This window comes from Rhipicephalus sanguineus, chromosome 10 (genome assembly GCF_013339695.2).
Source record: "Rhipicephalus sanguineus isolate Rsan-2018 chromosome 10, BIME_Rsan_1.4, whole genome shotgun sequence".
Classification (NCBI taxonomy): domain Eukaryota; kingdom Metazoa; phylum Arthropoda; class Arachnida; order Ixodida; family Ixodidae; genus Rhipicephalus; species Rhipicephalus sanguineus.
In genome coordinates, this window is record NC_051185.1 from 36,939,378 (window position 1) to 36,967,011 (window position 27,634).

At 47.5% G+C, this 27,634-nt stretch overlaps 1 protein-coding gene across 1 annotated transcript in view; it reads right to left on the reverse strand.

The window, feature by feature from the left end:
- Positions 1 to 3,307: 3,307 nt before the first annotated feature.
- The window catches only part of LOC119371660 (histone deacetylase 1), a 31,105-nt gene continuing 6,778 nt past the window's right edge, over positions 3,308 to 27,634 (reverse strand). The window contains exons 5-13 of the mRNA XM_037642104.2: positions 26,706 to 26,844; positions 25,078 to 25,219; positions 24,076 to 24,168; positions 21,061 to 21,310; positions 19,994 to 20,102; positions 15,711 to 15,769; positions 12,755 to 13,129; positions 6,315 to 6,377; positions 3,308 to 3,993 (exon numbers count right to left, since the gene is read on the reverse strand). Coding sequence (XP_037498032.1) covers positions 6,322 to 6,377; positions 12,755 to 13,129; positions 15,711 to 15,769; positions 19,994 to 20,102; positions 21,061 to 21,310; positions 24,076 to 24,168; positions 25,078 to 25,219; positions 26,706 to 26,844 — 1,223 coding nt within the window. The 3' untranslated portion in view covers positions 3,308 to 3,993; positions 6,315 to 6,321. The remainder of the gene's footprint in view (positions 3,994 to 6,314; positions 6,378 to 12,754; positions 13,130 to 15,710; positions 15,770 to 19,993; positions 20,103 to 21,060; positions 21,311 to 24,075; positions 24,169 to 25,077; positions 25,220 to 26,705; positions 26,845 to 27,634) is intronic.

A 27,634-nucleotide genomic window follows, 5' to 3' on the forward strand; every position in this document is an offset into this window, starting at 1 on the left:
AAGGCTGAGCCGCAGTCGTTGGTGGAGCTTTCGGAACAAGAAAATGCGGCCGTTTCTATCGTCATCCGGCGCCGAACGGTCAGCGGACTCACTGTACTGCCACAAATCGACCACTCAATATCGGAGCTCTGCGAGCATAAAAACTCATCCGTACGGCAGCTGCACGAGGCGCACCGCTCCGCAAAGTCGAACTGCTGTCCTCTATTGGCCGCGAGATCGAGCAGAGTCGGCACCTAACGGCGAGCGGACGAAACCTCGTGGTGTGGATGGCTCCTTGCGTCGTCTGCTAGCCACACCGTGTTCGCATGTGTGCGTGTGTCATGCACTTCTTCGGAGGACAGCTTGCTCCGTTGTGCTGGCACAATATTGAATGCTTGTACGTATGCCTACACGATATACACAAGCATTTCACCTTCCGAGACTGTATGAACTCTAATAAGTGCATGCACGAGTCGGCATGGCGCTAGGTCTAACCGTCGCACCGTCCATTCGCCAAAATCATTTCAATGTAGGTGCCACTTTGTCGTTCAAGCACATCACATAGTGCATTTGGCGCCGTCCTAAACGAAAGAAGTATATGCCGAGGTGTGAATGAAGAATTTTAGCGACACCTTCTCGTGAAGTGTCGGCGATTTCGAAATCCTTGTGATACCGCAAAGTATGAGCGTCTGCAAAGGCCGGTTAGCGGTAATAAACACCTCAAGCCACGCATTTCTATTCGCCGCGAGATCGGGCTACAGGTGGCAGCACCGTCGCCGCGCTAGTGTGGATAGGCGGTTGTCGGCGCGTATACAAACGTGCGCAACAGCGCTTCGTTGTGAGGATGTGACCCGATTTCCGACAAACAAAATGCGTTTACTGCAGCTTTGCGGTAATATGTGCGCTCTTCATTCCCGAATTAATGCACGAAGCGCGCCGAACGTTACAATTACTTGTGAGAGAAGCGCATTCTGCCAACGAACGGGTTGCTCGCCTTCGGCGATAGTCGGCGTTTTCGCAATGGGTGACGTTTTCTTGTTGTTTTATTTGTACTTGTTTAGCTTGTGTTCCACCTACTACGCACTGCTGTATAGCACGACTGAATTAACTATTTACTTTTTGTTCATTTGGATGCCCCTCAACAAAGAGAAAGCCCGTATTCCTGCACGATGAGTTGAAATAGCACTTTATGCACTGCGTGCTAAAATATTCATTTGCATTTTTTATTCAGTTCTCCATGAAATGCAGGACAGTTGATAGGTTTACTGAGGCTGACAGCTACGTGGCTGACAGCGCTTTAGCGCTACGGAGACGTTTAACACGCACACGCTTGTTTTTATTCCAGTAACATTACACAAAGGTAACTGTACAGCACGGAAATTTATTCGATTGATTACTTGCACGACAGTAATGGAACAAAGGTCCGGTTATTTCACGGGACCAAAGTGCGTTTTTTTCATACGAATAATGTCCGCTGCCTTCCGTCAATCTAAACAACGCAACACAAACGCTCAAAATAATGTACAGAAAAAAAAAAAGATGTGGCTTCGCGTGAAATTACTACGACATAAATGTAAACTAGGCTGTTTGGATTAATTTTGACCATCAACGCTCTTTAACGCGCTCCTTATCTAAGTACACCGGTGTTTTTGTATAAATTTCGCCACAAGTTAAAATTGCGCAAGGCAACTCAGTTTTGCGATTTCCGAGTCATTCCATTTTCTGTTCTTTTAGGGACAATTTAAGTACCGAAGTGTCAGACGTGACTTAACAGAAATATTTCTCTCTAGTGAGATCAGGACCGTACACAACTAAAGCTCGTCGCGTAACGTATAAACAACACCTAACCACAACGCTCAAGTACAAGCGAGCCTCTTTTTTACGACCGCGCCGCTAAAAGGCTATATTCACATGAGATTTAATACTTCTCATCTTTAGGGCAACGCCAAGTGCACTTTGCAATGCGCATGAACCACAGAGCGGCACCTACACTGATATGACTCTCGTGAACGGAGGGTACGACGACCACACACAGCACTCTCTACAAGTGCACTCTCTTATTTTATTACAGTACATACACAGCCGGTCATACGTACGAGCGGTTAAAGTTGCACTAACGCAACGGAACAAACCGCGTTTTGAGGATCTGCATGACGTACGCGCACATGCAAACACAACGGGGCTAGCAGACGACGCATGGAGCAATCCACACTAGGCGCGGTTCAGCCAGAAGCCGCTAGGCGGCGACTCCGCTCGATCTCGCGGCCAATAGCGGTACACCTATTCATGCAAACAGAAAGGTCGAGTGCACAAAGTTCTACTTCATCTAATTCCACAGAAATACAAGCTTTTTTTTTTTGTAGCCATTAGAGCAAGAAGTAAATACTTAATTGGCTCAGTCGCGCAACACTATTTATATTGTGGTATAGGCAGTACACAAGTTAAACACGTAGAAATAAAGCAAGAAAAGACATTGAGCACAGTGCAAAACAGGACTGTGACCGAAGGCCAGTACCCCATTGATTTTCAGATTGCACTTCTCTCACACGTAACAGGAACGTTAGTCCGGCTATGCGCATTAATGTGGCAATGGCGGGCGTATATACATCACCATTAGGCTGCAGTCAACGTGTTTTATTCGCCGACAATCGACTGAAACCACCTACAGTGAAACGTCGCTGCGTACATTTGTATACGCGCCTCCGACCACCTATCCACACTAACGCGGCGACGGTGCTGCCACCTATAGCGGCGAATAGGCTTCCCAACCAACGCTTAGCGGCGCTGCTGCTCTTGACAGGCAGCGCCGCTGCCTGTCATGTCGGTAGGTGCGCCATGAGGTGCGCTGCCTGTCAATTTTCTCATGTCGGTAGGTGCGCCATGAGAAAATTGACTTTAATATCAAAATAAAATATTTTATCAGCATTTGCTGAGCTTCACACTTGGTCAGAGCCATCTCTGCATACAGGAGATTTGTAAGGCGGAGTAAGCTCACCTCAAAAAAATGGTGTCAGTACCCTCTTTAACCACAACATGACGCGTGTCTGACAGATACAGCCACTGTCTTGCAGTAGAGCTGTCTTACAACTGACATCCTACAGTACGTGGGCCTCTGGCGTTTTGGGCCCATCAAAATCCAACTGTTGCGGCTAGGATCGAACCCGCATCTTTCGTGTCAACAGGTGAGCACCATAACAACTGAGCTACTGCAGTGGCTACCTTGCAGAACTATCGTGTTCATAATGCGTGATTGCAAGTTCATCTATGCATCAGCCCACAGCTATCAACTTGTGCACTACTCGCATAAAATAAAACGCAACAAACGCAGTCCATCCCAAAAGTTCTTTAATTAATGGCAGACACAACTGAAATTCACTCGCACAAGAGAGACCAAGAAACCCTCGAACGTGCCAGAGACTCCAATTTTGTAGCCAGCCACTTCTGAGAGCCACCGGTGCACGTTGGGGGTTTTTCCCGTTTGCTCTTAAGAACCTCCGTTTCTAAAATTCACAACACTCTCTTGAGGAAGACAAAAAAAAAAAGGAAAATGTCTACATAACGAAGCAAGGTATCAACAGAGGGTGCTTCTTAGATGACGAGTTGAACACTTTGTACACATGGAAATGCACCACCATGGTGAGACTGAGAAAACATGAGTGAGAGAAGAAATGTGTTTCGATGAGAGGGACGACAAGTTCAGACACAAGTGTGGGGGGGGAGGGAGGTGGAACAGTGTTTGGGGAAGGGGTTTACGGGGTGGGGGAGTGACGCGACGATAAAAACTACTTTTGTTTCTTCTTCCGAAGAGTCTGATAAATATAGCTACTGTGAATCCCGCGCAAGAGGAAACGGCTTCTTCTTCGCCAGGATTCGCACAGTCACGCCGAGAGCAGTCCGTTTTTGATCCTCTCGGCAGCTGCGGATGTTGAGGAGGGGAGGTGCGATTAAAAAAAGAGATGCCTGTTCGTGTCCCCCTCTTCTTCTTTCATGAGATGTGAGTGGAAGGAACATTCCCTGCAAAAGAAAACGAGAGAAGAACGGATCAGTGTGAAAAAATCGTGATGTATGCCATGAACAAACGTCTAAAGCCTCGAAAGGATTTACAAAGGAGATCTTCAGCAGACAATGGAGTCTCCACTTATGCTTCTCAAGTTTACAGAAGTTCACGCGAACCCCCTGCAGTGGTCTATATAGTTGGATACAACTTTAGTCCAGAGAGGCACCACCCAGACAACCGAAGTGCGGCAGCCGATCGTCTCCACGACTAAAGACTAATGCACTCGGCAATAGTCTCCTAAGGCGGTGTCACCGGCCATCCGGCTCATGTCGTGTATGGAGAGCGTGCCTAATTGGTGCAGGCTGGTGTGCATCTGCCTTTGAAGAGGAAATGCCGCGGATTTCTAAAGTTGTATCCGACTACAGTGGTTATGGCACTCAACTGCTCACCCGAAGGTCGCGAAATTGGAATTCCGTGACCCAAAGGTTAGCGGAATTTCGAATTTGATACAAATTTGACTAAACCTGTGGACTACATCATACAGAATATGCTATGATTGCTATCAGCATAGTCAAAGCGTATCCTATGACTACACCATATAGAATACGCTAAGATTAGCATCGGTACAGTGAAAGCATATTCTATGGGCTACATCATACACTATTGGTAGCACTGATGAGCTCCTTAGCATATGTCCCTGTAAGGCATGCACTAGAAGAAAAAAAGCAATGCAAACAAAAGAAAATTGACACTCCCTATAGCTAACACTAAGGAACACAGCGGTGAAGGCTCATGCTCTCACGAGACAGCCATTAAATTACAGTCAAACCTGGATATATCGAATTCGCAAAAAAAACGCCTGTCAGTTCGATATAGGGCATAATTCGATATAAGCCTGCTAAAGAATTGGACGTCATAAATTCACACACCATTCAAAAAGCACTTTATTGACGAAGCTAGCTTAGTTGCGCTTGAAATAGTCTTCCATTTTTTTCTGTTAGAGCAACTTCGTTGCCTGCGACAGCACGCATTTCTCAACATGTTCTAAAGAGTCGGAGCAGGCGAGGCCGCAACCTTCCACATTCGCGCAGAAGCACCGAACTAGTGCGAGAGTACCAATCACCTCTGAGGATGTGGGCAAAGGTTCGTCATTTCTCATGCCTTTCTTTGAATCGCTGTAGCCAACCGGAGCCACCTTGAAAATCCTCCCTGCCATAGAGAAAAGCCATGTCCTTTGCTTTTTGTTCGATCATGGGGCCAGACACAGGGAGGTTGCGCAACCAAACGTCGACGAACCACTTGTACACGGCTGTCTCGACGTCTTCATACACGGCCGTGCGTACGCGTTGGGTGCCACGGGCACTGGGTCTTTTGTCCGCCTTATCCCTAATCTCCGCCTTATTCTTCAAGATCGTGCTGAGAGTGCTCCTCGGAATCTTGCACACTGCCGCAACGTACGACTTCTTCTCACCACGTTCGACTCGATTTATAATTTCGGGCTTCACGACGAAAGGCAAATTCTGCCGCTTCACGCTAGCCATCACGGTACAGGCGCATGGTGCGTAGCACAACGAATGAGAAATGCAGGGAGATAACTCGCACGACCTGCGCGCTCGCAAGACGAGAGTACAAGAGGCCTTGATTGGCTGTCTCAGCAAGCGCTGTCAGGATAATTTTTTTTGCAGGGGGGTGACGGCGGCTCGACTCCCGCGGCGCGGTCACAGTAGGGAGAGCGGGTCATGCACCGCCAGGTTAAACAACTTTTGGAGTGAGCGGTGGGGAAAAGCGCCAGTTTCCCCGCCGCTACGAGGGAAAGCCAACTTCCGGGGGCACTTTTTGCCCCGCTTGACGTTCGATATATCGGGAGTCGCTGCTATTCTTGTTTGATGTAACCATAATTTTCGCTATATATTCTCACTGTAACTATACCGTGTTCAGAAGTTGTTCGATATACAGGATAATTTGATGTAAACGGGTTTGATATAGTCGGGTTCGAACACGAATATAACGAAATATCGGTTATAACGAAGTAAATGAGGAATAGTCTTGCAAGAGATACTGTGTTAGGAATATACGTTTTTAACAAATTTTCAGATATAACGAAGTTGTTTTCGTGTAAGATGCAACTTCGTTATAATGAGGTTTGAGTGTAGTCGGGTTCGACTGTACTTATACATTCTCAGTTGATTGCATTGTTCCTCATTCCCTTGCCAATGACATCATGACATGACGCCACAAATTCTGGCGATCTACGCTGGGCGGCTGATCTTTTCACTCATGAGACATACCAAGGCTTTCGTCTTAAGATATGACATCAACTCAGTTACAGCAGACTCACCTCCTCTTCATGGCTTTGCATCTTTATCCGATGTTGAGGTGTCCATCTTCTTGTCGTCCTTATCTGCAACGCGATACATGGCGGAAGAAGACATGTCACCATACGAAGTCGTCTAAGCTGGATTGTCATTCTGTCAGGCTGGCCATACAGCCACTGTATTCTACCAACACTAAGATATGGAACGGACACTTCAAGGTCGACAAGGAAGTCCAAAAATATTAAAGTGCCACTAAATGGTATTGACAGTCTCGTAATCAACAGGCTGCTTCAATTTGCTTGTGAACTCATCAACAGTATTAAAGGGGAACTCCGGGGATTTTTCGATATTCACCGATTTCAATTAAACTTTCAACATATGTTCTCTTCGATACCCTGATGATATGTGCCAAATTATACAACCGTAACTCATTTAGATTTTTAGAAAACGAATTTTAAAATTGGTAGCCAATTCCGGAATCGCGCCTGTTAACGCGGGCCACCCTGTGTATGTGACGTAACGTGTCTACTCTTTTTCGACCCCGCCTCGCCCAGCAGACGGTTGCAGCGCGCGCTTTCTTCCATGAGGCGGCGACGACGCGAGCAAAGTTCGGCTTTGTTAGCTGCATAGCGTTTTAGTCGTCATTGACATCGGGTCTTACAGTAAGCACGCCCAATATTGAGCAACGAGGAGAACGATACGGGGCACGTGAGCTACTTCAAGCGCCGGCGGGTAGAAATCAAAAGGCGATGCTCCCGCGCTCATATAGTAGTTGCAATTATCGCTGAACTCATCACTGGTAAGTTGAGACGGGCTGGCACAGCATGATTCCGCTTCGGATGACATCGCCACCTTGCTTTTCGCGTGATCGAAGAAGCGCGTGTGTTATGTTTACACCCTGGCCAGCCGCGGCGGCATGTAGCGCACTTCGTGACGTCATCGCATACCCAGCATGGAGCAGCTTAGCTCCCTGTTTCGGTTTCGACTCATCGTTTATTGCTTATTTAAAATTATTGACAAGCTTCTCAGCAAAATCAACCACCGTTGCTGTTAAAGGACTGATAATGCTATTTGAAAACGGCATTATCTCAATATGGTCGAAAATGCACCGGAGTTCCTCTTTAAGCAACCAGAACGCTATGTGCCGGAAATAAAACTGAAACAGATAACTTCACGTAATGTCTACGATGACGTCACAACCGACCCCACTGCAGTTTTAGCACTTGCTGTTGCTAGCACCAGTAAAGTATAACTTGCAACGTCATCTGATCACACGACGAGCCGTGACAGCTCTGCAGAGATGGCAGTGGTTATTTCAGCACCAATATAAGAGCTCACAAGGCACCAATCTGGGAAGGGCAGGCTCTGACATCCCGAACAAAGGATGGTCCTCGAGAACTCATACATTCAAGGTCGTGATTCGGGAACAAGCAGTCAACTTTTAAGGTAAACTTTCAGGAAAATCAAATTAAATTGAATTCGTATCGTTGCGAACAGACCATCAGACTAGCAAGGAGAACATAAACTGAAAATTTCAGAAAGATCGGTGGGCACCGAAAATCCACCGGTTTTGCACTCTATAAATTTCTTGGAAAGGTCTTTATCGTGCCGCTGGATTAAAATAAGCCCTTGTGACACATCATCCTCGTCAGGAGACGCGACTCACTTTTGCCATTTTTGTGCACCATTGGCAAAGAAGAGACCGCAAACATTGAGTTAATGTAAATTAAGCATGCTCTCCGTCTAAAGTTTCACGTCTGGTTGAAATATTTTCTTACACACGATTGCTTTCATGAAATCAGTACCGTGTTTAACGAGATGATGGACACGGGGGTGTTTCGGCAGGAATTTCAAAATACCTTTTCACATTTTTAGGAATGCTTGCTGCCATCAGATACAGTCAACTGCCGATTTTCCGGAGATACTTGAAAATTCGGACGCTTTCGCGGCACCTTAACCAGCCCTATAGACTTCAATGTATTAGAACGTCCAAAATTTCGGACGCTGAAGCTATTCCACATCCGATTTTTCGGACTTTCTGCCCAAATTGAAGGTCCGAAAGGCATTATTTGAAGCCCCCACCTCTGCCGCGTATATCATATCTTAGGTTCAAACCAGCGCTTTCGCCAGTTGATCTGTTCGAGACAGTAGCAGAGTCCGAAAGTCAGCTTTGCTGCAATGCCGAAGCGTTATGGGACGAAGCAGACCAGAAATTCAAAGGGGCCACTATCGCGATGCCGTGCGGCGATGTTACGGATAAGCAGCGGAAATGCACAGAGGCGTGATGGCGGCAGCTGGCAAATGCGCCAATCGCTGACAACCCTTACGATAAGCATCTTCAGTTAACTGCTCGTTAGTGCACGTGGCCTAGCACAGTTGCATGCGTACTGCACGCATTTAATAGGCGAGAACCCAAATGCGCCGCGGCGCCATTCCTGCTGCCTCTTTGTGCGAGACCACTAAGTGCGCCGCATAGACGCGTTGCCTTCGCGGACGAAACCAGCTCGCCATTGCCGCGCCTCTGTACGGTCAGGAACTAAGTGTGCATCACGAACCCTTTCATGATAAATGTGTGCGTACGATACAGCAACAGTAAAGTGACTGACGGTGTCAGCTTAGTTGGCGATGTGCTGCACACAACTAGAAACGGTCGGCTCGACACGGCAGCAAATGCTGCGTATCGGCGGCGATGTGTGTGCACATTTTTACATGCGCACACGCATCGGGGAAAGCCAGACGAGTCGTCCGCGCTTCCGCCACAGTCTTTGTGTTCCGCGTCATCGTTTACAAACGCTTCATGCGAGATAGCCATAATCTATTCCACGCTTTGCTGTTACCAGCGGCGCTCATCACGAGATGCAAAAGTGGTGGTTGGCACGTACGTAGTTAAGCGGGGTTCGCGGCAGGTACCGAATGTATTTGCAAGAGTCTTGGAGCACACCAAAATGCCTGATAATTGTACTGGGAGGCATTAAAGCTATTTCGGACGTGGCTGTGGCGATTTTACCACATGAGCAGAATAAAAAAGCACGAATTTGTTTTTTCGGACTGGCCGATTTTTCGGACAATTTCGTGGTTCCTAGGGAGTCCGAAAAAATCGGCAGTTGACTATAACTATCGCATGCAATTTGAGTGAGTCGCTGAATTCAATTCATGAAGAAATATAGCATGAATAACTTTAAAATGACTAGGTAATTATTGATGTTGTAATTACAATTAATTACTAGGAAATACACTACAATTTATTCTAACACTTCAACTTATGTTAAAGGAGCACTGACACAAAAATGTTGCACCTTGTTTTTTTTGTTGCAATAGGTAGCTTACGACCCACTTATCACAGCTGGACACCCCCGTTTGCTCAAATGCGTGACGGTTAATTAGAGACATTTTTAGAGCACCCACTCGAAGTTTCGGTTTCAAGGAGCACCGAGCTAGACAGGAGCAGTTCCGGTTTTCGGGTAAATAGGGGTGGTAACTACAGCCCACACACAGCTGTGACGTGAGCGCTGCAGTGTCAGTTCATCTGCTATGCCTGCACATGCTGTGCAATGTCGTCGTCGTCGTTGTCCGAAGACGACGATTTTTCACAGGCAGGAGTCGTTGCCTTGTTAGACGTGGCCATTTTTGCCAGCCATCAACGGGAAATCTGTGCATGGTTGCGCCGAAATGTGATCGCAACGGGCAAAAGTCAACCACGCAGTATAACCCCGGCATATTCACACTTATCGTGGAGTCAGTGGCGCAATATCAACAGAGGTGTGTGTAACATCTGCCAACAGGCACGACGTGCGAACAGCGGAAGAGAGCACTGACAGCACGCGCAAGGCCGTAGGTACCGCAAGGCGTGTGCCAGCAACCAGCCAACACAAACACATGACGAAGGGTTTGTTTACGTGAAAACCGCGTTGATGTCGATATCGTGAGGTGCTCCGCATCTCGCTCAGTCGCACGGCATGCACTTAATAATTGAGTTTAAATATGTTCCAGGCTATATTTGCCCCTGATATTTCGTAGATGTTGTGTGTGTGTCTACATAAACCTATCTCACTCGTTATCTCGCCTTCAAAATTTTGTGTCAGTACTCCTTTAAGGGGGGACGCGGGTCTTAGAATAGTAAAAAATGGTCAGAAAATCAGTTTTGAGAAAAACGCATTTTAGGCATGTTTGCACCCCTAAGCACCTGCCCTCAAAATATTATCGCCGATTTCGCCCGGGAAATGGGTTGAAACTTATTTTTAAGACGCCACGGGAGCCGCAAAATGCATCTCAACAGGCAAAATTTGTTCAAACTTCCCGCGCGCGCCGTGGGCGCACCAGCTGGCTGATCGCCGCCATCTTTGGCTTGTTTTGAAGCTGTTTTCTTTGTGTACATTTTGCGGCATTTCAAAATGGCGTCGCTGCAACAGAACGGCCGCTATCGGCGCTTTTCCGAAGGGTGGTTGTAGAACGCTCATTGGCCAGAGCGCGCGCGCGCGAGGCGAGCCCCTTCTCTCGTGCCTCCCATTGGCTGGCGCAACCCGAGGCGGCCATTTTGTTTTTGTATTTTTGTTCTGCGCTCACGGCTGCTGTGTTGCCGGTGTCGTGTGCTCGTGTGTTGTTACAAGTGTCATCTTCCTCTGCTTACGCTAGCGTTGGTGCGGCCCGCCGACACAAGTTACCTTATTTTGTGCTGGCACATCCGGAGATGCTCGTGTACAGAAGACGCGCCAAGCGTACAAGGGCGCGATGCCGAAACTACTTGTCGCTACCGGAGCGTCGAGTCTACGAGAACCGCCCAGTTCCCCTTGGTCAAGCTGCAGCCATCGGATCATTAGGCAACGCTTCAGTGGCATTCGAAACCGCATTCGTATGGCATACTATGTGGGACTGCCGAGTGCGCGGGAAATACGGCGACGGGAGGAGTGCTTGGAACGAGTGCGCGCAACGAAGCAGCGGAAATTCAAGCCGTTGGATGTTGGTGAACGGCGGCAAGGAAAATGTCACAGAATTTATCCACGTGAACTTATCCGTGAAAAAAACGTTCTTTGGGCTTGTGCTTCGTTCCGAGTTCGGCTCAAGCAGTGACCTTTTTCAAGACAGAGGGTATAGGCTGCTTTCAAAGCCTGTGCTTCATTATCATAGGTGAGACTCGCGCGAGAAGCGTTTCTCGTAGAAGGTAGCTGGTGATAGTGGTGCTAAGATAATTAATGTCACTTGAAGTGAAATGCATTAAATTAGGGCCACAAATACTGTCGACAAGGGTGCAACGGTAGTCGCTTCAACCACGACCTGACAGAGCAACACCGAAATTGCAGAGACGCCGTGTTACACTTTGGGAAATTGATTTGTGCTCCACAGCCTTGAGAAGGTTAAAAACTGACATTGGAAGTTGCGAAAGAAGCACTTATACAGTAGTGACACCAAGCACAGACTTTCAAAATTACACAAACCAGCAGGGGACCCCGAGTACAGCCCTTGCCTGCTGTTGAGCCAAGTGCTATTGCTGGACAATAATAACTGATTTTTGGTTTAATAAATAACCCACGTGCCTTTTAGACTTAATCTCTCTGTTTATTTTATTTGCCTGTTGCAAAGCCACATTCATAGACAAATTTTGTATTTCTTTAGCTAGCAAGGAATTGGTACAGGCCTATGAGTTGCTAAATGTGGAGTTTATCACTCTGGTACTGGGTGCACTATGTGGCTTTATAAGAAGATTTTGCCAGTACATTGGCAGGTCATGGTCACATATTTGGTATGGCTGTGCTCGTGAAGAAGAAACCTATCAAATGATATAACCACTAGTGCTGTGGCTGCACTTCCACAAAAGTTACAGTTGTCTGAAACTTCAAATGCGTTTTTCTCAGTTTGATATTTTTGATCAACGCACTCAGCCTTACGGGGTTTTTTTCCATGTTGTTGCTGAGTAAAAATCACAAATTTGGTATCATTTTACTCGTATTGAAACGATCTGGGGGGTGATGCTATTTGCATTACTCTAGCACCATTTTACAAATTTTAATTAAAGATACTAATGAGAGTGAATCAGAAAAAATAACCACCAGTGAGTGTTCATCTGTTTTCTGACCTTCACAGTGCTCTCAAGGGAATAAAAATAGCATCACCCCCTACAGCATGATCTGGGCATTGGGCCCATGCACTTACATATTGGTTTTAGTAGGTCGAAATTGCCTAAAAGCCCCGTAAGAAGCAGGCACTAATTATTTTTTCGAACCTCGAGATCTTTTGAACTAGTGCAGCTATTAAAAAACTAATTACATATTTGAAATCAGCATAAAAAGGTGGTCAAGACAGTGAAGTTTAGTTCATATTGACTCAAAAATAAAGAAAAAATTTTAGGACCCACGTCCCCCCTTCGGTATCCAGAACCCTGGCATCCAATGACATAAATTTTCTGTATTTATAGGCAGTTGATCATAATGATTGTTGCAAAGGGATATGACCACCATGCCATACTCACCATCAACGTCTTTCTTCAGCGCCTGTGGTCCATCCCCACCTGCAGGCACGGCTGCCTTGACGTCCACGGCAGGCGACGTCCGGGCCTCGTCGTCACCGCCCGTGGGCGAAGGGGCAACCGCGGCTCCACCGCCAGGTGTGGCAGCCGCGTTGGCACCGGGAGTCGCCGCTCCCGTCGACCCGGGCGCAGGCCCCTTGCGGTGCTTCTTGGGTCGGTGTGAGCGGTTGTCGCGGCGACCTTCGCCTTCGTCCTCCGAGTCGGAGAACTCCTCGTCGCAGGCAACGCGCTTCTCCGACGCCCGGATGCTGATTCGCTCGTCCGGGTTCACCTTGTCCTCGTCTTCACTCTCCTGATCCATGGCGTCCTCAGGAATGGCTGCGCAATAGACGGCATGATGCGGCGTATTAAGCGAAGCTTTTACGAGTTACAGATTTGGGTGGCAGCGGGGGCACAGTTCGCAGAAAGCCCAGCGCTGGCAAGTCTAGTACAGAAATGCAGATGTATTTCAATGCAGCCCTTGAAAGTGCACAAGTCACATGCGTACTTGTACGTGCCATTTTCCAATAACTGATGCTCACTCGATTGTGGTCTTGTTGGCGATCAACCGTTTTTGATATGCAAATTTGATCTTCTATCGAGGTCACTAGTCATTTCAAGTCACCCCATTTCATTGTTACTTTTACATGTTGTGTTTCATTGTTTCATGCATTAATGGCATTGCTGCCTGGAGCAAGAGAAGTTTTGCGCTGCTAAGCACGTGGGTGAACGTCCAATTCCCAGCATAGTGGAAGGAAAAAATTAGAAAGGAGCACTGCACTATGCGATGGATAGAAAGAAAAAGTAGTACCGTATTTACTCGCATAATGATTGCACTCGCGTAATGATCGCACCCCTAAATTTTGTTGTCAAAATTCGATTTTTTTTTTCCCCGCGTAATGATCGCACCCCGAACTTGCCGCAGCGATATGTCGTGTGCCAAGTCTAGCTGATGATCATCATGTTTACCATCTGTCGAACGTTACGTAAATAACTCTTCAAGACTCACCAAGTGAACTGCACGCACCAAACAGATTCCTAATTTTTGCCCACCGTTGGCGGAAGCGTGCCGTCTTAGGATAGCAGTAAAGACAAAAATGCCGTAGTTTTCACCACATGCCCGCCATGTGTTTCTACGTCTGTGGCAGCTGAACGCGCCCATCTCTGTTTCTGTCCTTTAAACATGGCTACGCTGTTGCCGCAAATTTACCGATTTAAACGAAATAATTCATTATTTCGACAAAAGAAACTGTTTTGACGTGCATGACCGACTCACGACCTCCATGGCTTACGAGAAAAAACGCGTTCGTTTAGCTCCGCCAGCCGCCATGTTTGTTTTGATCACGTGGTTTTGATATCCCGCAGTGTTAAGGCCCAACCGGCCCAACCGCATGCACGCGATTTTCGAGCGACGGAGACGAGCGACAGGATTTGCTGTCGCGGAGGGCCATCCATCGCCGTCGCTTTGTCGCGTCGCAGGTTTTTGGGAAACCAGAAAAAATCGCTTGTCGCCCGGAAGTGAGTGTGACGATTTCCGGCAACATGGCAGCATCCCTGATCCTCGCTTCTGCTTCGGTTGCAATTTGCTCTTGATGCTTCCAATCGGCGCGTACTTCAAGGAATGCAAGTTATGGACTACCTTCTTTACAGCCCCATCTCACGTGGAGAGCGAGGCAGCGGCCGTATTTTGTCGTTAATTTTGATCGACGGTTCGTTTTGACGTTTCGGTGGTAGCTTGCTGCATTTGTGGTAGCTTGCTGCAATGTCAACATCGTCGTCGTGTGAGGTAGCCCTTCTCCTTGCGAAGCAGCGATGTGAAGCGCTGCGGCTTTTCTTAAACGTTTCATGACAGCAAGAGGAAATGTTGTCAAGATGCGCCTCGTGGGCTTGTTTGAGTGCCGGTTCACGATGGGGTGATACGCGAGTTTCACTGCCGCGTTTAAGCTGAAGGCGGTTACGCGCTCGAGCACGGCAACCGCGCTGCCGGCAGGCATTTCGGCGTCGACAAAATCAGAATTAGGTATTGGAAAAATCAGCGTGAGAAGCTCATGGCTACCAACAGCACGCGCCGGGCTTTCCGCGAAACCAAAACTGGCAAGAGCAAAACTGTCGCCAACAGCTTCAAGAAGACAGGCATATCTAACGCGCTCGACGGAACGGAAGATAACCTTCTGTGGGACTGTGATGACACTGCCGGTTCCGACAGGGAATCGAGCAGCGACGACACTGACGCCAGTGACGCTTCAAACTCTGAATGAAAGTTAGGGGGTCAGTGAATGAAAAAAATAAAGGGCAATATGCAATGCGTGTAGTTCCTGCGTAATGTGTGCGTTTATTACAAAGGTAAGCCTTACTCTACTTTTATTTTTGGTTATGTTCATGATAGCGATCGTGAGAATTCCGATACGCGACTTGTTTGCGTTTTCGGTGCTCAAAATATTTCGCGGAAAATTTACCCCCGTAATGATCGCACCCCGAAATTTGCGTCAATTTAAAAAAAAAAAAGTGCGATCATTATGCGAGTAAATACGGTAGGTCAGGCATGCACATGCCAAGCTTTGCTTGCTGCCTTTTACCGATAATGGAAGGACCCCTACTTTTTTTATTTTGTGCCGCTACTGGAGAGCCACGGCAACAACTGATTGCTTATCGCAGTTTACTGCATGTTACTATAAACATCGCCATGTTCCACGAATGGCAAAGTGTTTGCACGGACAATATGTGCAGTCACACTGGCCTGGTGACCAACGACCTTTCCAATGAATAGAAACAAACTTAAATGTAAAAAAATGCACACGCAGAGCTGACTACACTACAGCCGAAAAGTAACTAATGAGTTTTTTTTTTCTTTTCTTTTTTCTTTTTTTACTCTAGTAAGAACAGGTGGGAGTTCAGCAAAATTACGGATAAACCAACTCACGTTGCATCTGGACACCAGGTGCGTGAGGAAGCATACGGAGGTTCTCAAAAAGCCGAGTCCTGAAACAAAAGAAAACGACAGGGTTTGTAAGGGTTCTTGTAGATAAAACAATCGTAATAAACAATATAACTAATGTTTAGTTTTTTCTCTGGTTCATGATCGCCACTGGTAACCTGAGAGAGCTACCAAATTCAGACTGTCGAGACAGCGCGTGCCTTTGGACCCGTGAGGGCACATTTCAAAGGTAATCATGGTTGCAACGTTTTATGAAGATAATGCTTGAGCCCTTCTTTTGACCTTCTGGAATGGGCAATCAGCACACAAACACATGTGCAAATAAAAGGCATTGCCACTGAGCAGCACTTGAAATAAGAGCACCTTTTGATACTTTGGCCGTTCCATGGACTGTTTTTATTTTTATTTTCTATTATCCGTACTTCTAAGTCAAGGGGTGTCGACCTATCTTCCACCTTTTACATTAATAACAGGGTACTGTAGGAACATAGTATACCGTATTTACTCGCATAATTTGTGCATTTTTTTTCGCGAATTTGGAGCACCGAAAAGGGGGTGCGCAAATTACGCGGAGATTTCGCGAGCACATCTGAAATAACGCACAATATATAGTCCTAACACGCGCGATATAATACATTAAAGAAGAAAATTAATTATAGTGCAAACGAAGGGTTCTTAACAGAATTAGCACGTACTTTAACCAGCCAGATTCGGTCATGCACGGTCTAGTCAGAATCACTGGTTGTTGAGAAGTCCGACTGAGAATCATCGCCGCGGCCGCTGTCACCGCCCTCCCAAAGCGCGTCGTCCTTGGTTCCGTCGAGTGCGTTGAGGCGTCTTCTTGAAGCTCTTCGCGACAATGCTGGGAGTAGCGAGGTGCCACGGCACGGCGATACCGGTGGACCTAAGCTCTCGCACATATTTGAAAAGGTATTCTTCAACGGCAGCAAACTTTCCATGCTTCGGTCCACGGAACGGTCTCCTTCCCGGTCTTGTATTAAAAAGCGAACTCTTCTGCGGCACGGTTCCCGTTTCCTTAGGCAAATTCTATAACAGTTAGCTTAAATTTTTCCGAATAGTTATCGTAGCCCAGCGCAAGAGAACAGTGAAAACGCAACTGGCTGATCGCGAAACCTAAACTGCCTAAACGCCTAAACTTCCGAAATCAACGAAGGCTGCCTCGCAGCGCGGGCGCAGAGGAGGAGGGTCAGCGAGGGGAAATCAAATGTTGGCGCGACTGGCCCTCGCACGCCTCCTATGCAGAAAGTAGTCCGTGCCGTGTCGCGTGCATGCATTCTCACGGACCACGGTGGGAGAACGCTCGAACAGTTCCCGACAACCCGTGAAGAGGTTTGGGTGTTCGGGTACGGTTGGTACGGTCTCGGCGGTTTCCGGAGAATAGAACGAAGTAATCGGAAGAAGGGACTTCGCACTCGCAGCCTGTCTTGTGTATGACTGCACTCGCCTGCTCGGTGAGGGCCGCGGGGTGCGGCCGCCCAAAGTTTCCCCGTGCGCGTGCGCCGGCGAGCTGGCACGAGCGGGACGGGGAGCGCAAAATATGCGAGTAAATTTTTTTTGTTTAAGCAAAGCTGGCTAAATATTAGGGGTGCGCAAATTATGCGGGTAAATACGGTACAACGTACAGTATAGGCTGCATATAGGCGGCAATATGAGATTACCTTGTATAACACAGGCACAATGACCTCAATAAGCATAATAGACATCACGACTATACAAAACAGTGACATTACAGATGTAATAACTACATTAATGTGAAAAGACATGTGTTTTAACATGGCAACATCCAAAGGAAAATACCGTATATACTCACATAATGATCGCACTTTTTTTTCAAAAAAATTGACGCCAACTTCGGGGTGCGATCATTACGCGGGGTAAATTTTCCGTGAAACAATATTCTGAGCACCGAAAACGCAAAGAAGTCGCTAATCTGAATTCTTACGATAGCTATCATGAACATAACCAAAATAAAAGTAGAGTAAGGCTTACCTTTGTAATAAAATGCACGCATTACGCAGGAGCTACATGCATGGAACACTGCCCTTTTATTTTGAACTCTCTGACCCCCTAACGTTCATTCTGAGTCCGAAGCGTCACTGGCGTCAGTGTCGTCGCCGCACGATTCCCTGTCGGAATCGGCAGTGTCTTCACTGTCCCACAGACGGTCATCTTCTGTCCCGTCGAGCGCGTTGGAAATGCCAGTCTTCTTAAAGCTCTTGACGACCACCACGTCGGAAATGGTACTCCACGCTTCGAGAATCCATGAGCAGAGGACTTCCACGGAGGGTCTTCTGATTTTGCCACTTGGCGTGAAATCGTGGTCGCCCGCCGCCATCCACTCTGCGTACAGCCTCCGGATGTTGTCCTTGAACGGTTTGTTCAGTGACACGCCCAGAGCCTGTAGCAGCGAAGTTAGACCCCCAGGGATCACTGCGATTTCCGTGCGCCGCTCCTTCAGCTCGGTACGGACACTGTCAACGAGATGGCCCCGAAAGCTGTCCAGCACAAGAAGTGAAGGAAGCAGAAGCGCTCCTGCTCTTCGCCCCCAAACCGTCTTGATCCAATCGACCATGAGGTCTGCCGTCATCCACCCTTTTGCTTGAGCGCGGATGTGGATGCCACGGGGAAAGTTTCCCTTCGGAATTGTTTTCCGCTTCAGAATCACGTACGGCGGCAGCTTCCACCCGTCTGCCGTCACTGCGAGCATCACGGTGCACCGCTGCTTCTCCGCACCACACGTTTTCACAAGCACACTTCGAGCACCTTTCTCGTTCACAGTAGTGCTTCGAGGCATGTCAAACATCAACAGCGTTAGGTCCGCGTTGCCTATCTGTGACAGCAGGAAACCGTTCTTCTGGCGTATCCTCGTGACGAACCCGTGAAAATCGATCACTTTGTCTTCATACGCGGATGGAAGTCGCTGGCACAACGACGTCCGCCGCCTCAGTGACAGTCCATTCCATTCCGCCGCACGAAGCGTGTCGTCCAGCCGGAACTGGCGCGGAAGTCCTTTGTGGCTATTCCCAGCCTCCGGGAAACTGTGCGCGCCTGCGTCCGTACCATGTCTAACGACACGGCACAACCGTCTTTGCGCATGTCCCTCACGTATTCGAGGACTGCCTTTTCGATGTCAGGGAACTTGCCCGTTTTGGGTCCGCGGAAAGCCCGGCGCGTGCTGTTCGTAGCCATGAGCTTCTCGCACTGTTTTTTCCAATATCGGATCCGGATTTCGTCGACGCCGAAATGTCTGCCGGCAGCGCGGTTTCCGTGCTCTAGCGCGTAATCAAGCGCCTTCAGCTTGAACACGGCAGTAAAGCTCGCATACCGCCCCATGGTGAAACGGTGCTTCAACAGACGATCACAAAGCACAGCCAAAAAAACGTGGTGTCGAGTGACGCCGTGACGAGCGACTGGGATGGCGGCGACACGGCTTTTTCAGGAATTATGGGAATGCGTCGGCAGCTTGTTGCTGCGGGATGACAACAGGTCGACCAACAGGCGGCCGCCGCTGTAACAGTGCGGGATAGCAAAACAAACATGGCGGCCCACAGAGCGAAGCGACCGCATTTTTTTTTTCTTCTTTTCGTCAGTCACGGTGGTTGTGAGTACGTCACGCGCGCCAAAACAGTCTCTTCTGTCTAAATAAGGAATGCTTTCATTTAAATCAGTAAATTTACGGCATTAGCGTAGTGATGCCTGCTTTCAGATCACAGAAACAAAGATGGGCGCGTTCAGCTGCCACAGACATAAAACACATGGCGGGCATTCAGTGAAAACTGCGGCATTTGCCTTTACTGCAATCCTAAATGGCACGTTTCCGCCAACGGTGGGCAAAAATTACGAATATGTTTGGTGCGTGCAGTTCACTTGGCGAGTTTGGAAGAGTTATTAACGCAACATTCGACAGATGATAAACGCGATGATCATCGGCTAGACTTGGCACACGACATATCGATGCGGCAAGTTTGGGGTGCGATCATTACGCGGGGAAAAAGAAAAATCGAATTTAGACGACAAAATTTAGGGGTGCGATCATTACGCGAGTAAATACAGTATGGGCATTGTACTGCGTAAGGTAATTCAATTTTCGCAGACATACAGTCAAGCACCTTCGTAACACAGTTCTCGGTACCTTCGAAATGCTTCGTTATACAGGTCATATTGTCGTGGAGGCATTACATCGATGCAAAGAGAGATTTAAAAATAAAAGCTGCTTCAAAAGTTGCGACAAGGGAGGTCCAATGTACCTGATCTTTTCGAGGTACTCTGGAGTGTTCTGATTGGCCATGTTGGAAGGACTGATGTGCAGCTTGAAGTCCGGGCCAAAGTACTCAAAGTAGTCGTTGTAGGGAAGCTCTGCAAAAGCAAGGGGCGGTGCAGAAGTGGGAGCACTTTATTAACAATTCGGCAGCGGCGATGGCATTAATGTCGAAACTGGAATTACAGAAGTCAAGCGGAAGGAAACAGTGTGAACGCAGGACTGGTCTTGCTCTACCGCTATGAACACACAGCATTGGCAAACATTTTCTCTCTATCTCTTCACACAATTTTTAAACGTTGCTCTGTCATTTTCCTAGCTTTCACACCGAATGTACATGCATCTTCCTTCACTGAAGGCCCCATTATACTCCAACGTTCTCGATGTGCGCGCATGTGGTGGTTATGTTTAGTCAAGTCAGAGGAGTGAGTTCCACTATTTGTTCCAACACGATGAGGCGACCACAGCTGGAGAAGCAAATGCCCAGTAATGTGAAGAACGCGCCATGTCGCCTGTCAGGGTGCTGCGAAACAGCCTGTGAAATAGGTTCCTGTGCATGGGAGCCCTGAGTGGCCCAGCGTCGATGGCTGGAAGTGCAACCAGAGCTATTTAGAGCCAGGTGACATCCAAGAGCGCCAGGAGCTGCCACACTCTATAGTCCAGGGGTCTCAAACTCACCTCAGCTATCGGGCCACAGTCACGAACATTGCTGAGTGCATGAGTGGGACTATTTCTCTAGTTGCGGGAGGCAATCAGATGCCGCGCTTCAGTCTGGGCGGGGCTGCTCCGGACTTCCCAAGTTGTATCCGACTACAAAGGGCAGCGCTTTGCAGGCATAACATTGCCGTGTCACGTTTGCGCGGTACCGTTGCAAGTATATCAGCCCATTTAATCTCACTTTATAACCACGCATTCAGTTAACCCGTTGAGCCGACCTCACTTCAAACAGTAAATCATTTCCCTTATAGCCATATAGTAGAACTTTTAGCCATTAATACAGAGATAAAAAAAAAAAAGACTAATTTTAATATTACACCACGCACGACAGACACCCACCGTTGGCAATGTCAACGCCCAGTGCGACGGCCGTCTCGTACGTCCAGCAGCGCGCAACGTTGCGGATAGTGTAGCCGCCTCCGCCCAGTTGAAGCAGGGGCAGGTTGTAGCGGCGCACAAACTCGGCGCACTTGCCATGGCCCTTCAGAGTCAGGTTGAAGCAGCCCAGCCGATCGCCCGACAAGGAATCGGCACCGCACTGAAGCACCACTGCGCTCGGCTGGTACATCTCCATCACCTTCGAGATGAGCTGCAAGGAACGAGAACAAAATGAGTGAAATAGAAAATATTGGCAAACATGAGCACATGACATCCCTTAGAACCTTCTCATTAAACATTTTGCAGCGTATTTTCATAGCATTAATATGCATCGTGTACAACTGCTTTGTTAAGGGGAAACCCTGCTTTACAAACATGCTTGTTTTTGAGCAGCTAATCTTTTGCATGTCACACCTAACTACTCTAACGGTTAGTCCTTCTTGATGTCTAACTACATTCGATTACCTGGTTCTTTATGATGTTAATTAAATATTTTTCAAAAACTGATTAACAAATATTGTTTTGGCAACAACAGTGGCTTTTCCCACCGTACGCCACCAACATTGCTCTAAACTTAAGGGGAGACACTGGTCTCGAAATGAAAAGTTTTATTATTGGAGATATTGTAATGAAATTGGTTGTGTATATGTATTTCTTCCTCCTGATTTCAAAAATATAATTAGTTTTCATGTACTTCAATTAGTTATCAAATTGTGAGAGCATAAGTAAAATCTAATTAGGTAATTTCTTACGGGTCATTAAGACACTTTCCCTCAGTATTTTTAGGTTCTGTTTAAGATGCAGCTGTAGCCAAAGACCTGCCATGTGGAGCTATGCTATTTATATTGTCACTGAGATATATCATCATATAAGAACTTTCAATCGTATTGACACTGTGTAATCTTGAAATGCAATTAGCTCACATTATTGTTCACAAAATTTCATATGTTCATCTTAGCCACAAGAAAATAGCATAGCTCCACAGTCCTATTTCTTACGAATTCAACGGTATAAAATTTATCAAAATTACCTTACAAAAACATAATGAAAAGATCCGTAAGGCTGGTCAACTTGGCAAAAAATGTGAAGCTGAGAAATCGCGTTTGAAGTTTGACACGCACTGTATAAATTTATGAAAGGAACCTTTAACCATGAAATTTTATTCACATGTTCCCATCTGTTTCCCTTCAAAACAAAACAGAAAGTGTCTTGTTCCACCCAAGGAATCATATCTAAAAAAATTTTCCAATGTGCAAAGCATGATCAAAACCCCACCATGACAAGCGGCTGGGGGGTTCTGGAAAGCCATGGGGTATGAGGCTCAAGCGACTGGCTGCTCATGTCTTTTCAGTCTTTAGGAAGAACCTTCTAGATGTTAGGCAGCATGTTACCCTGTAATCTGTATACAGCTCTTTTATTACTGCCACACTAGCAGCTTCACTTTCAGTCGCTGTGTTTTCGCAGGCTTTCACTAAACTTTTTAGGTGTCCCTGAAACTTCTTGTGGTGCAAGCCTCGGTGCGAAAGGTTCATACACGCACAAAAGTCTGAAAGGGCAGTAACACCTTTGCCTATCATCTGTATCCCCTTCATGGCCCTCATGTTGACTTCGAAGGGAGTGATGGTGGCAGTTCCGCTCACTCTCGGAGAAGAAAATTGCTTCTTCTCGAAATCACAACTGCTGCAAGAAAAAATAAGCTTTACCGCAAGGCCGTACTCCTTGTCCGTTGCCTTCCTCACGCTGAGACTTTTTGCGTCACATTTGTCGCACTTCGCTTGTGCAAAAAAGTTATTCAAAACTTTCATATCGACGAGCAAAAAATCGGTCCCGGCGTCACCGGTCTGGCACTCCGCGCTGACTCCAAGAAGGTCGAACTTGCGCTGGGTAGCCGACTTTCCAGACAGTTTCGTTTGCGCCGATCTCTCAACTCGCTGCGCCTGCTCCGCCGTTGAGTAGTACGCGGCATCAACCCGAAGTGTTTCGCTAGTCGAACTTGGTCCCACGGTGTCGTCAGTTGAAGTTCCCGGCAGATCCAAAGGGTCCGGCTGCGACTCCAACTCCGCTGCCGACGGTGCACTTGTAGCCGGCGCCTTCTTGTTCCAAGCCCGTTTTTTATGGCTTCCAAAAGCTCGTTGCGTCGATGGTTTCAGACGAGAGTCTCCAGGCATCTCGATCGCGTGGAAAAACTACCGGCACAAAGTGGAAACACGGTCCGTCGAGAAACACGCACGATCGCAAAAGCAGGCGCACACAAACGGACAGCCACGGCGGAGAACCCAACACAAAGAAAAAAAAATGACGTGTCGGTCGCGCCAGCCAATGGGAGACTCGGAAAGGCGCGCTTGAAAAGCGCGCCGCGTGAGAGCCAATCAGTGGCCTGGAAACGACCTTGAGAAAACTCGCGACGGCGGCCGTTCTGCTTGAGCGACGCCATTTTGAGATGGCGCAAAATGTGCACAAAGAAAACAGCTTCAAATCTAGCCCAAGATGGCGGCGCTCGGCCCGCTGCAACGCTCATGGTGCGCGCGGGAAGTTCGAACAAATTTCGTCCTTTTGGGGACATTTTAGTGCTGCCGGGGTGCTTTGAAAGCCGATTTTATCGCGTTTCCCGACCGAATTTAGCGTTAGCAATTTGAGAGTAGGTGCTCAGAAGTACAAACGCCTCGAAAATAAGCTTTGCGAAAAATCGATTTTTTGACCAATTTTGGCCGTTCCAAGACCCGCGTCTCCCCTTAACAAGTGCACAATGCATTAAGCTTTTGGAAGCAACCCTTCATTACTTTGGAGAATCTGCCACAAGGCAAGCACAATTTTTATCAATCTTTAATGGAGGTCAAATGTGCACATGCAGCCCCATTTGGTGCAGGTACTGAGGCAATACATCAGTAATTCTTTTCTTTCGTTGGTCAAGACATAATCCAATGGGTACGAACTTCCGGAACACAAGACCCAAGAGTCTGGTGTGCCCGGACTCACCGGTTGGAAGATGCTCTCGTACGACTCGTCATCGATGCCGTCCCTGAGAGGAAAGTTGACGGCGTAGTACTTGCCTTTGCCCGCTCCGATATCCTGGGTGAAAGAAAAGACGGCGTACAGAGTTTCACTTACTTATTTAGAGATACCGCAATCCTAAAGAGACTATAGCACGTGTCAACAAAATGACATGGCTTGGCACAATAATGCATACACAGAAAATACATGAAGCGACGGTGCAGCACTGACTGCGTCGCACCCACGGAGTAAGGCATACAGGAGTGCGAACTCCTCTCCAGTCGACCTACTTTCCGCTAAAGCCATTCGTTACCTCCTCTTGCTCCCTCTCCATCAGAGCGAGCGTACAATGACACTCCTCACGTTGTCCCCCTCTGAGCGAGCCTCACTCTCGCCCCTCAGGTCATGTGACCTGCGTGACTACTGCGACTACTTTGACAACAGCAACAACGAAAAACAACGTAGAACTCGAGCAGCCTGTTGGAGTGCAGCTTACCCCGAGATCTCTCGTGTCGGGAAAGTACTCCCCGTACCTCCCCCTTTCCACCGAGCCTCACCATACCCCTTAGGTCACGTGACCTGCATGACTACTATTACTACTTTAACCTCCCTGCCTTTCCTCTTCGTTTCTCTCTCCCTCTGCTACTATTACTACTACGACGACGATGGCACAGAGTAGCCTAAGACACCTTTGCTGTAAAACAAACAAGCAAAAAAAAACAACGTAGAACTCAAGCTGACCATTGCAGTACAGCTTACCCCGAGATCGCTCGTGCCAGGAAAGTACTCCTCGTACCTCCCCCTTTCCACTGAGCCTCACTCTAGACTCTCAGGTCATGTGAGCTGCATGATTACTACTACTGCTGCTAATACTATGACGATGACGACAGCACAGAACAGACAGATACAGCTTTGCGGTAAAACAAAATTAACAACAACAACAAAAAAAAACACGCAACTCGAGCAGCCCATTGCAGTGCAGCTTACCCTGAGATCGCCCGTGCCGGGAAAATACTCCCCGTACTTGTGGAAGGAGCAAGTCATCACTCTGTCTGTCGTGTAGAAGGCCTCCTCTACACCATCACCATGGTGAATGTCAACATCTATGTACAGCACCCTCTGGTGGTACCTGAACATACAAAAAAGAAAAAGACAGAGACTGGCATGACTAAACAGTAGAACCCCGCCTATATGTTCCAAGCTTGCATATTTTTCTGCGTACAGTAGAACCCCGCTGTTACGTTCCTCACTGCTGCGTTTTCCCGGCTGTTACGTCGTTTTCCGCCGGTCCCGGCATAGCTCCCATAGGATACAATGTATTGGGAACCCCGCTGTTACGTCGTAACTGTCGGACCGTTCCCGTATGATACGTCGCGAAGTGCGCCCGGAGCCGACCGAGTGACTACCAAAGAGAGCGGCCATGGTGCATTTTCACGCAGCTTGGCCTCGTTTGACCGTAATATTAGCCGCATGAGAGGCGCAAGCAACAGAATCTTTCAATTGATGCAAACAAAAGCATGGCCTTCGAGATTCAAATGGCAAAAATGGCGTCTATGACGTAACTGCTCGCGAAAGCAAGGCCTTCGAGATTGGCATTTACTATTGACAAAAGCATAGCCTCTGAGATTTGCATTGCACAAACATGGCGTGTATGACGTAATTGCTTGCGAAAGCAAGGCCTTCGAGATTGGCATTCACTTCTGCCATCGCGTTGGCGTAGACTCATCATCATCGTTATTTGTCGGAGAACGGGAGGAGTTCGAGCTGGTTGGAGCTCGCATGGTCGTGCGTGCGGTTCGCGGTCGGACTCGCCGCGCCGGTCGTGATTGCGTGTGCTTAGTTCTTTCATGCCTACAGCTGTTGGTGTCAAAAAAATCACACACGTTGATTACATTTCTGTGGATAAGGCCGTCCTAAGCTCCGCGCTTCTATCCATCGACTAGATCGCGGCTGAGCGCGCCAATTTTCGTGCTGCTCGTAAGAATTGAAATAAAATTCTGTACCACTAAATATTTTGCCGTTTTTCCTGTTTTTCGGCTCTTACGTTTCCCGTCTCTTACGTTTATTTCCTACAGTCCCTTCAAAAACGTATCAGCGGGGTTCTACTGTATAATGTTTCTGGCGTACAGTCCCAGCAAAGAATCTACAGACACCAATGCATCGGAATCCCCATCTCACATGACATTCCCACTACGTCGCAAACTGTCGCTGTGATGGATGTGAGGTAAGTCAATGATTAGAATAACAGAGAGCTGAGCTAGTTAATACGTATTCATGCTAAAAGATTGGACATGCTGACATGGACACGAGAGAAGTCATGACACCACAAATGCCGACTAACAACTGAAAAGGCGCAGAGCGACGGAAAAGAAAGTAGGCACAAAAACTTATCTGCACATGCCCAGCCAAGCTGCGACACCTATCAATCCAGCATGCATAGGCGTCTAGATGAGAGATAACTGTTCAGGCACTTGAATCCTTCTTTATGCAAGTTAACCAACGGTTGGCTCACGCATGTGCTACCACTATTATCAATACGCCATGCCTCAACCATTAGATGTTTTTCTTCCTTGCTGTGCCTGTACGATGAGGGGGCGCCGAACAGAACTACTCACTTGAGCAGCTCCAGGATGGCCAGGACGATGTCGTTGACGTAGCAAAAGCCAGATGCTTCAGACTTCTTGGCGTGGTGGAGGCCACCCGCCCAGTTCACCGCAATGTCTGTCGCCTGTTTGTTCAGTTTCACTGCACCAGCTGCCAAAGAAAAAGAAAAACAAGAGGAAACAAGCTCAATAAAAAGACCTCGCAGAGAAAATAGTGTTGGGCCCATGGCCATTAAAGGTCCCCCACAAGGCTACGGATAACTCTTTGATGCTTCTTTGAAGATGCCGACATTTGTGGCGATTATTCACTAAGCTACACTGCGTGTGCATGTCATACTCTATGTTCCCAGGACAGTCGCAGGCTCTATTAGCACAAGAACTTTTGAACCCGAAATCACCAAAGCTAAGCACGTCTAAAATTTTTTTACATTAATAACCACGTAAGACGGGTAGCCGTAGCCAGCAAATGACGACACCTCCTCCATTTATTTTTATTTAAATAAAAAGAAAGCATAAGTACAACGAGCTCCTTTCACACAGTTAAGGCAACTCACTCGCATCTTTTGATGTAAAGCACGTTTGATATCGTCACACTACGGCAACTACAAGAAGGCAGAGGACAGTACCAATCTACAAGTGAATAATGCATCTGCACTAAAACTTCCACTGAAAAACATGAATGTAACAAATCATTAGTTATAACGAAGTAAATGAAGAATAGTTGTCATAGATACAGCGACATGAATATATGTTTATAAGAAATTTTCGGATAAGATGAAGTTAGTTTCTTGTCAGATGCGAATTCGTTATAATTAGGTTTGAGTGGGACACTTTTTTTTAAACAACTTGTGCCCAGTGAATCAAGACACCCTCAAAGTCAGGACGACAGTGGCGGGCAAAGTCAGTGGTCACTGAATCTACAGCAGACTATCAGTAAATGG